We start from the raw sequence: 14,821 nt of genomic DNA on the forward strand, positions 1-14,821 counted from the left end.
TTGTGAAAAGGCTTTGTGAAAAGGCTGGAAAACTTTTAATTGTGCTGCTATGTTAACAGACAAATAAGTGAAAACAATACAAGAGTGCAGATATCTGCAGCCTCAACCAAGGAGAGAGCAGGGTATTGAACAGTCCCCATGGGACCTTGGAGCTGAACTTGGAAAAACCTTGTAAAAGTCCACGTAAAAAGGAATTGGGCAATAATAAGAGGAATAACAAGATGTTAAAGTAGTTATGAGTTTTAAAGGTATTCCTATTCTTTGAATTGTCCATGACTATCTTAAGTTGCTCAGCAAAAGCTAGATGGATTACACAGTCACTCTCTTTTGGCTTTATACTAGCTTTTTAGTCTGGAGACAGTGTATGTTCCAACAACTTATTTATTCTACCTGAAATTTTAATATTCCTTGAAGTACCAGGGAGAGCAAAAGGTTGAGACTTAAATCTGTCAACACTTAAGGACTTTGTATTCACAAAGAAAAATATGATTATGGATCTTTTTGTATATAATTCCTAAGATTATATCGTAATATCAGAACAGGACTTCAAGTAGTCAAATGCAGTATTGATATTGCTTTTAAAGAAGCTCAAGTTCCTAAATAATGAGTGAGTTGTCAGTCTGAATAGAAAAGATTTATTTGCAAGTGTCAGGAAGGTTTAGATATTATAAAGCAAGGAATTTGCTAGCTCTGCTGGAAGGACATACAGCTCTCAAGAACTTGTGCCTGAATATTCATTTAAATTTTCTGAATTTTACCTTTATTTACATTGTACTTTGATGAACATTTCTTTACATTTTGTAAACATTCATGAACTGCTTCTTGTTCATGGATTTCTAAAGTTAGGGAAGCCCATAATATTTCTGGGAGAGAGCTGTTAAAAATTGAAGAATAGGCTATTGACCTATTGGATGTGGTCAGATTTTTGAGCCTAGAGGAGATTCTAACCCTAATCTGCTGATCACATCTTGTAATCCAATGAGCCTACTGGAAATTTAGGAGGAACTACGTGCTACAGCTGTCACCACAGGAAGTCCAGGTAGTACCATGCAGTAATCTGAAGAGAGAATAAAGAAAAGGTGACAGGACTATGGCTCTGCTTCTTTCTAATTCTGATTTTTAGTCAATGTTTAAAATTCTAGGCATCCATAAATGCAAATTAACTGCAGAATCAGGCAGTGGAGAACCAGGGGTACGATCTGACACAATCATAGAACGTATTGGGAAGAAAGGATTTGTTAAAGATATAGGAAAAAATGAAATAAAACTTAATTGATGTCACTCTAAGATGATTTTTATGCACTTTGATAGAGCATTTAGATAAACTGGAGAAGGTAGGAACTAACCTAACTGTTGTGAAATAAATATTGTTAGAAAAAATAGTGTGGTAACATAATCATCAGTAACAAAGGAGTAGAACATCATGCAGAAGAAATAGCCACTGACATAACAGAAATGGGATGAGTACAAAAGAATACAAAGGTGCTGCCTTTAGAGATGAATAACAGTTTTATCAGGAAGGTTTCCAAAAGGATGAATACAAAGTCAGTTGGTTGCAGTGACTGGCAGTCTAAGGGAAAATTTAGAAAATTTAGGTTTGGAGATGTACACAAAAATCTCATTCTTGAAATTTAGGCCTTATGAATGATGTGGTTAATTAACTAGAAAATTTGTGAAAATGGTTATTTAGAATTTTTAAAATTAGATGAGAAATGCACTGAGTTCATTATTAACAAAGGGCAAAGTAAAGTATCAACAGGGCGTTTGTTTTTTGCCCCGTGTTGGATTATTTATCAGGATTTAACACTGCTTAGCTGCAGTATTGCAACTGCCATCTATAGCTTTACCCTTAAAAAAAGTTTAAAAAGATCCTCTTTATTACTGTTGATATATATCTCTGGACTTGAGTTTATAAAGAAATAAGCCTAAGTCATTAAAGCAGTTTTAAAATCTAATAAATTTAGAGTACAAGTGCAGTGCGTTTGTTTCCTTGGAAACATTCTTTTGCAATTTTTTAAGATGAGATGCAGTCATTTTAAGTAGCATGTATTTAGGAGACCTAATGAATTTGTCTCTGGATAGTACATAAATATGTAAAAAGGCTGTAGAAATTGGTGGAACAACTTGTACTTCTGGTTTCTATGGAAACAACCAGTACATTGTCATGTACTGTGGTATTATGAAGAACAGTGTAATTAAAATAGGGTGATTTTTTCGATGCCTTAGAAAACTAAAGTTATTCTTTTCTTAATGTCAGAGAAAATTCCTTAGTGTTTTTTTTTTTTTTTTTTTTTTGTTATTGTTGCAAACAACACAAAAACTTAAATACAAAAGCAGTATATTTTTCTCAAATTACATAATGAGAAATCACAGAATTAGAGAATGGTTTGGGTTTGAAGGGATTTTAAAGACCACCCAATTTCAACCCTCTGCCATGGGCAGGGTATCGCCTACCCTGAACACTTCCACAAATGGGGAATCTGCAACTTCTCTGAGCAGCTTTTTCTAATGCTTCACCACTCATCATGGAGAATTTCTTCCTTATATTTTACCTGAATGTACCAGTATTTAGTATAAGACCATTACTCCTTGTCCTATTACTATGCTCCCTGATGAAAAATCCTCCCATCTTACTGGTAGGCCCATTTTAAGTACTGAAAGACTGCACTAAGGTCTCTCTGGTGCCTTCTCTAGGCTTTCTCAGCCATTTTTTTTCCCAGCAGAGATGCTCTAGCCCTCTGATCTGATCATTCTCATGCCCCTCCTCTACACCTACTCTAAGAGATCCACGTCTTATGCTGCACGCTCCAGACCTGAGTGCAGTTCTCCAGGTAGGGTCTCATGAGAACGGAGGGAAATAATCCCCTCTCTTGCTTTGTTAGCTACACCTCTTTTGGTGTAACTCAGGATTTGATTAGCTTTCTGGGCTGCAAATGCACGTAATTGGCAGAATTATTCTCTATCTATTCCTTATCCAGCTTGAAATCATATTTGGGATTGTCCTGAACCGGGTGTAGGACCTTGAACTTGCCTTGTTGAAATACAGGTTTTCATGGAGGCCCACCTCTTTTATGCTATATACCATTCTTATGTTAAAATATTTTAAGACAACATGAAATTACTTCCTGTCTATGATACTGTCAGCTGTTTTGATTAAAACAGCTGTTGTAGCTTTTAGATGGAAATCAAAAACATAAGCTGTGTTTGTCACACTGTTGTTGTTTTGTTGTGAGTGTGGAACTACAGAGCAAAGTTTAGTCATCTGCCTTGTCAGCTTGGATCATTTATGAGATCTTATCTCCTAATTCTCAGAGAATGTCTGTGCAGGCACATTTCTTTCTTGCCTAAAGCTTGAGGGATTTGAGGAAGGTGAGGTGCAGGGGAGGTCCTGGGTGACAGACACAGAACTGGGATGGCCCCATGTGCTGAGGTGCTCATCTGGAGGCTTTGAGCTTCCTGAGAAGCAAAGTAACGAGCACTACATGTATTTTATGCAGAGAAGGATTATGGAATATCTGTACAAAATATATAGCTTGAATTCAGCATCACAGCATGCTTCTTGAATCCCTGGAGCCATAAGAATCTACTTGAAAATGATTTAATTTGCCTAAATTACCTTTCTAGTTGAATGCCTGCAGCCAGGAACTGTTGCCGTTGTAAAGAAGCCTTATTATTATGTCAACTTGTGTTGACACTGGAACCTATTAGGCCTTCCTTTTAAAAGGATTTATTTTATGTCCATGAAGTGCATAGTTTGAACTAGTGGATTGTGGCTTTCCAATGCTCATGGGCAATAAATCTGAAAATAGGAAAAGACCAGAAGTTTGTTATTAACGATCTAAAGTCAGCAGGGTAGGAAAACTGAAGCAAATTCCTCAGGCATGTCATGAGTTATTGGCTAAGGTAGAACAAAGAAGGTTTTATCATGAGTACTCTTCAGAGCTTGGTTGTTTACAATTAGTTATTTCTGAAAGCCGTCTTTACGGGGGATTATAAATATAAATATAAATATGTATTCCAAGTTCCCATCTGCTATTCAAAGTATTGATTTATTGTTCTCCGAGTCAGTTTTTACTACATGTTCTGATGATTAAACAGCGTGGTTTTTCTGAGGTACATATAAAAAATAAAGAAAATATCTTTTATACTAATTTTTCTAATGACATTTTCCTAGTATAGAGCTAGGATGCGCAGAGTAATTTGTTTGGAAATCTTACTGACTAGCAGACAAGCAGGTATGCTTAATAGCAATTAAAATGTTTGAATTGATGATGGCAGTTCATGTAAGAGCCATACTGAATTTCACCAAAACTTAGAGAGTATTTCCACATTGCCATAGAATCCTACAATCCTTCAAGTTGAAAGGGACTATTAAAGGTTGCCTATAGTCCAACTCCCCTGTAGTGAACAGGGAAATCCACAGTTAGACCAAGTTGCTCAGAGCCTGCTCCAAGCTGGCTTTGAAAGTCCCAAGGACCACATCTCTGGGTAGTCTGTCCCAGTGCTTTACCACTCTCACTGTAGAAGACTTTTTCCTTATATCCAACCGAAATCTTCCTTCTTTAGATCTGAGACAATTTCCTTACCTGTATTTCAGTTCTTCTGAAGTTTCTACAGCTGTCAAGATTCTGTATGGTTTTCCATTTCATATTACAGGCAGCCATTATAAATTGAGTGTTATTTGCTTTTTAACTTTTTTTTTTTGGGTCCTACGAAATGGCTTGATTTTCTACTTTACTAATGAACTGTGGGCTTCCTTTTATAACTCGGTGAAGAAATAGCTATGCATGGTGATTTCTCCATAGACAAAGTGGAAGCTATAAATATGCAAATATCAGTTTTGGCTTTACAAAGTTTAATTGCTTTGCATATTATGCAAATTCCTAGGATGAAAAATTGACTTGTGCAGTAGCACAGTTGTATATTCTCTATCTTAAAAAATGCAGGCATATTGCTGAAAAATGTGCTGATATTTTGTCTGCAAGTTTACATCTTATTGATGTTATTGGAGTGTGTATAGGATACATGACCAAGGCTCTTCAAACGTTATGTTCCCAAACTGCATTTCACGGAGTCTAAGAAAATCACTTGGAGTACTTGCTACCATACCTATGCGTGCTGAGATCACAGGAAGCAGAACTGGAAGGACCTCTGAAGATCATCTAGTGTCTCTCTACCCTACAGTAGGATCAGCTTGTTCTGAACATTTCCAGACTCTCATAGATTAAGAGCTTGAGGCTAGGAATTGAGAAGTTCTTGTGCTCTTTGATGCTGTAAATTATTTTTCTTCTATTAGTTAGTTAAAGAACAGAGTTATAATCTAGACTATTTCATTGCAATTCCTGATTATTCTTTTTTCTAAAAATATCTGTTCTAATGGTATCTTTAAGAGTTCTGGACCCCTGAACTCAGCAGCCATATGCTATGTTACAGACATTAGGCAGGCACTGGAATGCCTCACAAAATTGAGAACCATTTCAATGCAATACTGCAAACAGTGTCTCTGCTCAGCTGGTAATTCTGTGAGGTTGCAAGAAGAGCTAACCTCTGAACACTGTGTTGGAAATGGAGGTTGTTATGTTTTAGCTGTTTTGGAAAGAAAGTTTTAGATGTTAATAACGAAGAGTCTACCAGTGTCCTAGTTTTACAGATCAGCGTATTCACAGATGAACTGCTTTGATCTGGCCATTTGCCTTGAAGTCTCTCTTCAGTGAAGGTAAATCAGAAAAGGAAATCAAAGGTATTGATTTTTCAAGATTCAAAGTAGACAACACAGATGCAGAATTGCATGAAGAAAGTTGGAAAGAAAGGAAATTAAAATTATTCATATATTCCTTAGAATAGTTGAAAATCTTTTGCAGTTCTTTAGATCTTCTTCACAGGATGTTGAAATATTCAGAATCCTGTGGCTGAGGATCCATTTCTGCAGGCATCCAGCCCTTGGTATAAGCCTAAAAGAGGATCTTGACTTGTTCTTAGGACAGTTAGCCTATTGACGCTGAGATAACAGGAGAAGGCAACAGGGAAACACAAGGGAAATACTTAAAAGGTATTTTAATTTGGGACAATGATTTGAGAACTCTAGTATTTGCTTTCATATCACAAACTTCTCTAGAGATTGCTCATGTGAATTAATTACACAATTGGAGCTGTTGCATGAGGCACACTATTTACTCCAGAGCCCAGTTGTACTTCTAAGCATTGACAACTCTTTTTCCTCTGCCCACTGTTCTCTGCAGAATGGCTTCAAGTACCTTTGTTTTAGGAGCAGCACAGGCTGCCTTGTGCCAGAACCTTGGTAGGAGGCGTGGGATTGATTCCCTACAGAAAAAGGCAGGATGCTTGCCAAGTCCTTAAAGCACTGAACCTTCTTGTCATCAGCATTGCTGTCACCAGTATCCCTATCTCTGGCAGCACTTCAGAAGAGCAAACTCTGCTTGGGTTTCTTTCTTGGGTGTCAGGTTGAATCCTTGGTGAACTGGGTTATTTTTCTACAAAGGAGAAAAACAGGACCTTTGAAGCACATCTGTATGTACCTACTAGGTATGCATGCTTCCTTACACAACTGCATGGGACTGGGACAGTGTCCTGAATTCCCTGTCATAAACAGTGATTTACAATTAAATCTAGACTGATCAACAACAATATTCACTTTCCTGACCGGTGCTTTAAGTTGTGAATTCCTGCTGACATAGTTGCTTTCCTTTCCCTGCCTCTGTAACTAGCTGAAGATTTTGAGAACAAGAAGACCGAAAGATAAACTTGTAAAATTTCCTGGAAGAAGAATTCCCCAAACTAATCCTCAGAGCACACCGAGTTTGTAAAATAGAAGGAAGCTTGTGTGGCTCATCTCCACAGCACTGTATCATCTACAGCTCTTTTTGGATCCAATTCTAATTCCTTAAGTATCTTATGTATATATAAATATAATGTATAAATTATGCAAACTGCTTTCTTTTCTATCTCATGTTATTTTCTGGTTTTTGAACTATTTACATATATTACCATATAACTTGATATGCTAGCACTTCAATATTTAAAAATAAAATATTTTTTTACGTATTAAAAATATATATAATTGACTGGAGATGAGTATTAATACCAAGGACGTATTATCGTGCTCTTCTAATCTCAAAATAACAAACTGTCTTGTTCACTAGGTGACAAGAGTGTACAAAGCTGCAGTACAACAGACTTTGGATATACTCTTTCTTCCTGAAGGAAAAGAATTTCTTACAAGCACAGATGCAGTAAGCCGAGACTCAGCTGATCGTACCATCATTGCATGGGACTTCCAAAGTGCTGCAAAAATTTCCAATCAGATTTTTCATGTAAGATTAACAACTTATTATTTTATGGGTCATTATATATTTTTTCATGGTTGTCAATCTTTTAGAACAAAAGCAAAACTTTCATTTTTTTCATATCATTGTATGAATCATAATTAGTTGCAGGGTGTTTATTTTCATACTTTAACAACATTTACTTAATCTTTAAAAACCACCTGGAAAACTGATAGATCTCCTTGTGTTAAAGTGTTTGTTTTCATTGCTAGTTCACTAACATCTAAGCCATGTTTAGGCAAAAACATTGCAGTGCTATTCTTGCTTACCAATGATTGTAGTTGCTGTAGCACCACGTTTCTTTTCTGACACTTCTCCTAGGATAGCAAAATGATACATTTTTAATTAGATGGAATAAAGAATATTGACAAATGAAATTTAATATTTGCATAATAACAGCGACCTGATACATGCATACTGATATGTTGTGTAACATAATCACAGAGGCAAAATTTACTTTTATCAATGCAGGTACACTATTTCAGTAATCTGTCCAAGCGAGATATTTAATGGACTAAATTGTCTAGAAGAGCTGACACCTTCAAAGGAGATTATCAAGGAAGCTAATAGATAATTCCAACTCCCTGGATCATTTCTGAAAACTCAAGTCTAATATCTTATGTAATATAATATGATCGGATTGTATACAGATGCCTTTTGGCTGGAATGAACAGTTCTCTACTGACAAAGACGTGTAGCAGGTGATCAAATGGGACCGTTTCATGTTTAATTTCCACAGTTGCACAGTTGTGTCTTTGTCTGCTATTAAATATTTCATCATCCTGAATCGGCAATTAAAAAAAAACACAAACAAAAAACACTAAATAATGTGCAGAGCACTCAGGTTTGGAATCAGAGGAGGCTGTCTTTCGTAACAACCTCCCTATTCACTACCAAAGAAACAAATAGCAAATACACACAGCCCACCATCTGTGAACTGGACAGTTTTTTTCCCCTCTTCTACACTGTTTGACCCCTTCCAGGTAGACTCAGTTTCCCCCACAAAGCATGCAGTTCTTTGTCAACCAGGTACAACACCTAATGCTGTTTGATTGCTGTGCCCAATTCCTGGCAATATCCAGAACTGTCCTCCCAGTTCATCTCTTCCAAACCCCATAACAAGATCATTCATGCTTTTCCCACCCTACCATGTGGGAAGAGGTATGTATGAGGGGGATTTGCTTCCACGTTTGAACTTCAGTTATCCTTGAGCTGAAAGAAGGTGTCTCAGTAACTTTGTGTACTATCCTTCGGAGGTTCTGCCGTTTAATTATGCTACTGCAAAGGAAGGTGGGATTTTGATCATTTTCTAGGAAATTGGGGTAGATATTTGATTTAATATTTGACTTTGTATAAGACTTTCTGTGGATTGTGATAAGTTTCTTTATGGAGATGACTTTATGGCCTTTCAAATTTGTCGAAAAAAATAACCTAGTTCATTTGAACAAATGCCTTATTTCATGCACTTAATAATTATTTTCAGGAGCGTTACACTTGTCCAAGTCTGGCTCTGCACCCAAGAGAGTCTACATTTGTTGCTCAGACAAATGGGAACTATATGGCATTGTTTTCCTCCCAGCGACCTTACCGAATCAACAAAAAGAAGAGATATGAAGGGCATAAGGTATTTTCTTTCACCAGAATGATATTATCCAAGTCCAGAAGTGAGACAGAGAGCAAAGTATCTGCATTTTAATATGTCTGCTAATAGGGCTTGTTGATAAATCAGTGATTGGTAATAATTGCCTTCCTTTGCTTTCCTATGAGCAATTTTGAATTATATACACTCTGAAGAAAACAGTTATTAAAAGGCTTTCTGGGTACTTAGTAGCCTGATTAAATAAGTTTATGGTATGGATGTGCCTTAATAGAAACCTAGACAAGTCCTTAGTGCGTATTTATTTAAATATGCATTTTTTTGTATTACATTCATTCTTCAGTGAACCACCGTTGACTTCCCTGATCAGAATCAGGAGTTACACCATTATTGATTTTTCTTTTAACAGGTGGAAGGATTTGCAGTGGGCTGTGAATTTTCTCCGGATGGAACACTTTTGGTGACAGGAAGTTCAGATGGCAAAGTGTTTTTCTACAACTACCATACTTCTAGGATTGTTCGTACTTTGTCGGCACATAGAGAAGCTTGTGTGAGTGCAGTATTTCACCCAGTATTGCCATCACTCCTTGCGACTTCTGATTGGGCTGGAGAAATCATGATCTGGCAATAACAAGCAAAATAACTTTTCATCCATCAAAGAGCTTGGTATTTCAGAGGGAATAAACCATGATATGCAATGTGATATTTGTTGTGATGTGTTGCAGGCAGCAGAGACTGTTATCTTTTCTTCTTGGACCACTAGACATATGCTTTCATAATGCAGTTAAGAGGATTCTGTGATTAGCTGCTGAGCAAATAAGTGTTCTCTCTCTCTCTCTCTCTCTCTCTCTCCCTCTCTCTTTTTCTCATTGAGCCCTGGTGACGAATTTCTGCCCTTTCTGTGCCAATATTCTGGTATTTATCTAGTCCAACCCTGGTGTGAGAATTTAGACTTGAAGAGAATTATTGCCCTTCTTATGTAGCTTTTATTTTAGCTTTCTTAAACCAGACTGTCACTGGCTTAGCTCCTTGCCCTGGTCACTCGTGCTGGTCAAGCAGTGCTATATTTCCTTGTTGATATACAGTTCAAGGCAAAACAGCATCTTACATGCAAGAGAGGGAAGATCACAAGACAGATGGGACTGACTTTTCTGGAAACAGGCAGTTATTACCAGCCCGACTTCCTGTAAAATGCTCTCTCAGTTTTAAGGGAAAAACTTGGAGCTAATTATGAAGTCTCTAAGTCTGTGCTCCTGGGATTCCTATGTTTAAGACTGAGTTTTGAACTGAATTTTTATAACTGTATGTTATTGAAACAAAACTATATGTAAGTATAAAACTTTTTTTAATACAAGGTGTCTGTACTTCATTGTTTTACTCCTGTTAATGTTCACAAATCTGTACTCAGAATTGCCATGAAATTGATTCTGTGTGTGGGGAGTGGGATAATTAATATGCCACCTAGATTTATTGCAAATGCAATGCATTTCTCCATACCTCTTAATGTCCTTTACAGGTAGAAAATTGTCTCTGTGCCATTCTGTGAAGGGGATGTTCTTTGACATTCAGATTGTAGCTGGGCCATTTTGAGGCAAATAGAGAATCTTTTCAGCCATAATACTGTATACTTGCATTTTTCATATGTAGCATCTTAAATTCTTCTAATTTGTTTTCATTGGCATGAATGGAAGGTGAGGTTTTTATTTTATATACCATTTTTAAATGCGCTGTGGAAATGGATTTTTCAGGAACAAAAATCGGAACACTCTTGAAAATGGCAGATTCTTATTAAGAAATAAGAAAAATGTACTCCATTGGTTTTGTAGTCTGTGCTCCTTTAACTTCTGGTAAGTGATAAGCCTATACTGAAACCATGGTTCCAATTATCCTTGAATTTTTATATAGTTTGAAATCTGGATCAAAATATTGTGACTGTGTAGTTTTAATCTTCTTAGCAACAGCTTTGATAGGTTTTAACACAGGGCATTACAGTTTAGTGATCCATATGAGGTAGTGCAAATAACTACTTATTTTTCTCAATTTCTTGCTTCCACGTTTGGCAATTCGATTTTTGACATAAGGCTGGATTTTGCATTTCTCCTGACTGTATCTCAAGCACACAAGCCAGCTGGACCTTTCAACAAATAGCCTGCTCTGTGATTTGAGGGGTTACTCGTAATTAAACCTGTGGTGCTGGTGTTTATGTGATTCTAATAGAGCATATTCCTGAATATCAGAAAGAGGTCAGGTGAAAACAAAGCAGTTGCCTGTATTTGGGCTGGCTGAATCACAGCTGTGTGGCATTGCCTAAGAGAGTGGCACTGTTTCTTTTCCTCCAGGTATTTTAGTTCTAAAGGTGCTCCTACCGCTTTAGAACTTGGGGGTGCCTGATGTGTCAGTACAAAGGATGAGCAGCACTGCAGTAGTGCAATACATCCTATTAATCCCTACAAGAGCTTATCTTGGGCTGTTACATGTTTAAATACAGCGTGGAGATATGCTTCTGAAATAAATGTGAACTCATGGTGCCTACTTGAGGAATGCTATATATCTGAAAGAGCTCTCAGTGCCTTCAGCTGAGACCACCTGTGAATGGAGTGGAAGATCTTGAGACAGCAGTCTTGGGGGATCATTGACATACTGCACAGAAAAGTAATTTACTCTTGTAATTCTACCCACGTTGTTGCCTGAGTTTAACTTATGTCCTGAGGCATGATTCTGGTGTCTGGCATTTATTCTTTCTGAAACAATCTTGCAAGTATAATTTTTAAACCATTTATTAGGGAAAGAGGAAAAAAAAAGAAAAAAGACAAATTTTGATTAAAGACAGTGGAGGAAAATAAAATAAATTTATACTGTATAGTATTAGAGAATATTAAATTTGGAATTGCATTTGTGTTTTATTTCGAAGATGGCTGGAGTTTTAATTACTTGCGAGATTCAGCCAGCATTTTTACAAAGGAATGAAATTATGTTCACAGCATTATCTTGTTAAAATCTCTTTCTAATATAAAACTGATTAAGACAGAGAGTGAAATTTAATCATTTGAAATATTATAGCATAGTGGTGTCAATTAAGTTTTCATTATGATTCAAAGACAAATTCTTCCTTGTAATCTTATGTAATGAACTGTAATCAAAAAATATCCACATTTCTCCATCATTCTGCAATTACCAAATACTGTTTGGGCTGCAAACAAGGATCATTATGGTCAGATGAAGCTTTTAGAATGTAATGAATTGTTGGTTAATTAATTTTATTCATAAAATTGTAATCTAGAAATGTTTGAATCTTGTTTTAGGAGCAATTTTTCTAGCTTTGTAAGGAGCTTTCTAGGGTGTTGTGTGTTAGAGCCAAGCTAGAGATCTTCACCATTTTGAAAATGGTCTTAGGCTTTGCAGAAAAACAGGCTGAGTTCATTTTAATCTATTTTGTACTGTACCAAAAAGCAACAATACCAGTCTATAACATGTTATTATTTGCTACTGAAGCATTATTAATTTGGGGTATTAGATGATGCAAGCTATTCAACTGCATCTTTATCTCAAAAACCTGCTAATTAGCAGACAGCTATTAGAATTATTGTGTTCACCCAGATGAAATACTGTTGGTGAGTCACGATATACCTCAACTAATGGCTTAATGAGGAAGTTAAGGTATGGCATGACAATGAGATGAGTCTTTCTGTACATTTGGGCTCTTTCTGACAAATTTAAAGTAATAAGACTAAATTAAGAGCTGTAATACTATGTCAGAACAGAGAAAAATAAGGTTAAAAAAAATAAAGTGGGATCTCAAATTTTCCACAATTCTGATGTATGTGCTTTTGAATTGCAGTCAACTGAAAGTATTTGTCATGCGTTGGCTAGTCTTCATTTTGAGCAACCCTAGCTCCTCCAGGCACTTCCTTTCATTGTTGCCATTTAATTCTCAGCTTTTCTTCCTTTTTTTTAAGCACCTTATTTTGAATAAGTATACAGTAGCCTATATTCTTATACTCTGCTCATCTTCAAAAAAACCTCATTTTGCGGTGCTTTCATTCCTGCTATCCTTAGAAGGGTGGCCAGAAATCAGAGAAGACTCTACTCAATTCATGCCTTTGTCTGTTTTCCAGTTCTCAGAAAATCACAGAATCACAGAATGACTTTGGCTGGGAAGAACATAGAAGTGCACTCAGTTCCAACCCTTGACATGGGATGATTGCTGCTCACCAGATCAGAGCCCATGGCCCCATCCAATCTGGCCTTGAGCACTTCCAGGGGTGGGGCCAATTCTTCAAGTCATTCTTCCTGTTGTTAAGTAGGGGTTATAGCTTTGCTTTCCTCAGGCTCAAATATGCAGGAAAACTGTGCCTTCATTTCATTATCCACTTCTTGCAGTGTGCCGCCCTCCTTGATAGCATAGCCCAACTAAAATGGATGCTAGCACATTCCTCAGGAAGTTTTCAAGGACAGTAGTGGCAGAAATTGGATCAACTCTTAAGACCCATCCATCCTTTGTATTCATTTTTCTCATCTGCTGTAGCTTTCACTCTTTTGTTCACACACATCTCCAAGTCTAGAGGGCTTTTCTTTTGCCAGTTGTTCATATTGCTTATACCCAGAGTCTAGAAAACAGCCACATTAGTAAGTGGAAGAAATTAATCCTTTTGCTTTTGCCCTTCACAAAGCAGAGTTTGCCTCCAGGTGAGGGTCCTCCATGCATTTGCAACACTATTTGCTTTTATAATGACTAGCATTCACACGAGCAGCCTGCTGCTTTCCACTCCTTGCTCCCTAGCACCGCCCAGTGCTTTAATAAGATTTCTTCTGCAGATTCTCCCCCCTCTTGCCCTCTCTTCTATCTCTTTCTCTTTCAATCTCCGATTGCTATTTTATGCTCTTGCAGATTTTTTTTCTATTACAGTTTTACCTACAAGGTGTGTCATCTTAGTTTTTTACAAGTGCGCTTTTTGGAAAAAGAAAAACAGAAAGATATACCCCCATCATTGCCACTTGTACTGCTTTGGCTCATAGAGTGCTCAAACTGTGCTTCTTTTGAATGAAACTGAGAGAATGGGTTCCAAGAGCATATTTAATAACTCTCAACTGCTGGGGTGAGACTAGAAGTAGTTCCAGCTATCCCCCACAAATCCCAAGAAGCGTGTAGCTGAGATGCTGCGTTTTCAGAAGTTATGAGGCACTTATTTCTGTTGGGCCATAGCACTTTCTAATATAAATACTTTAGATAGTAGTTCCAGAATCTTTTGAAACAAAACCCAACCATAATTTGAGAAATGTTTGCTCTCCAGTGGTAGTACATCTTTAAGGTAAAACCAGGTGACCATGACTCAAAACTGATGGGTTCTGCAACAAGTGTGAGTGATTCTGATTTAGGACAGAGTGCCATAGTCGAGTCCATACTGGGAATAATATGTTTGTAGATGAGAATATTGCTCCCTTCACTGGCTTTAGATAGAAGTTCAAAGGCATTGGGCGTCTTTTCCTTCCCCTGCCAGTCCCTGGATGTCCTTCTCCACAGGCTTACTTAGAGGTCTGCCAGATAATGTGTTCATTTTTATGTTTTACAAATTATAAAGCTTCACCCAAATATACTCATTGCTGTATTTTCTCATTTTTTGTGTAATTGCCTCTTAAAATCAATCTAAAAATTCTTGAAGTAGTTCTTTGGAGAAGGTTGATGTTCACCGTGGTTGAAGATGCCTGAAGTGACAGTCCAGACAGCTTCAGGTTAGATATATTTGTCTCCAGTTCTCATCAGGCTGTAAAGCTCAGGTAATGCTTCTACTTCTGAGTAGGATTTCTACCAGTGAATTGTTTGAAGTCTGTCCTTAGAAAAGTAATTTGTGTAATGTGTGTGTAATCATACTGTCCCTGGTGC

At 37.1% G+C, this 14,821-nt stretch overlaps 1 protein-coding gene across 5 annotated transcripts in view; it reads left to right on the forward strand.

Moving 5' to 3' along the window:
* Nucleotides 1–10,754, forward strand: part of WDR25 (WD repeat domain 25) — a 59,267-nt gene extending 48,513 nt beyond the window's left edge. For all 5 annotated transcript variants that reach the window (XM_052692851.1, XM_052692852.1, XM_052692850.1 and 2 more), the window contains 3 exons: nucleotides 7,161–7,331; nucleotides 8,827–8,967; nucleotides 9,350–10,754. In XM_052692851.1, the coding sequence (XP_052548811.1) occupies nucleotides 7,161–7,331; nucleotides 8,827–8,967; nucleotides 9,350–9,571 (534 nt within the window). In that variant the 3' untranslated portion in view covers nucleotides 9,572–10,754. The remainder of the gene's footprint in view (nucleotides 1–7,160; nucleotides 7,332–8,826; nucleotides 8,968–9,349) is intronic.
* The last annotated feature ends 4,067 nt before the right edge of the window (nucleotides 10,755–14,821 follow it).

This window comes from Tympanuchus pallidicinctus, unplaced genomic scaffold, assembly GCF_026119805.1.
Source record: "Tympanuchus pallidicinctus isolate F22 unplaced genomic scaffold, pur_lepc_1.0 scaffold3, whole genome shotgun sequence".
Lineage (NCBI taxonomy): Eukaryota > Metazoa > Chordata > Aves > Galliformes > Phasianidae > Tympanuchus > Tympanuchus pallidicinctus.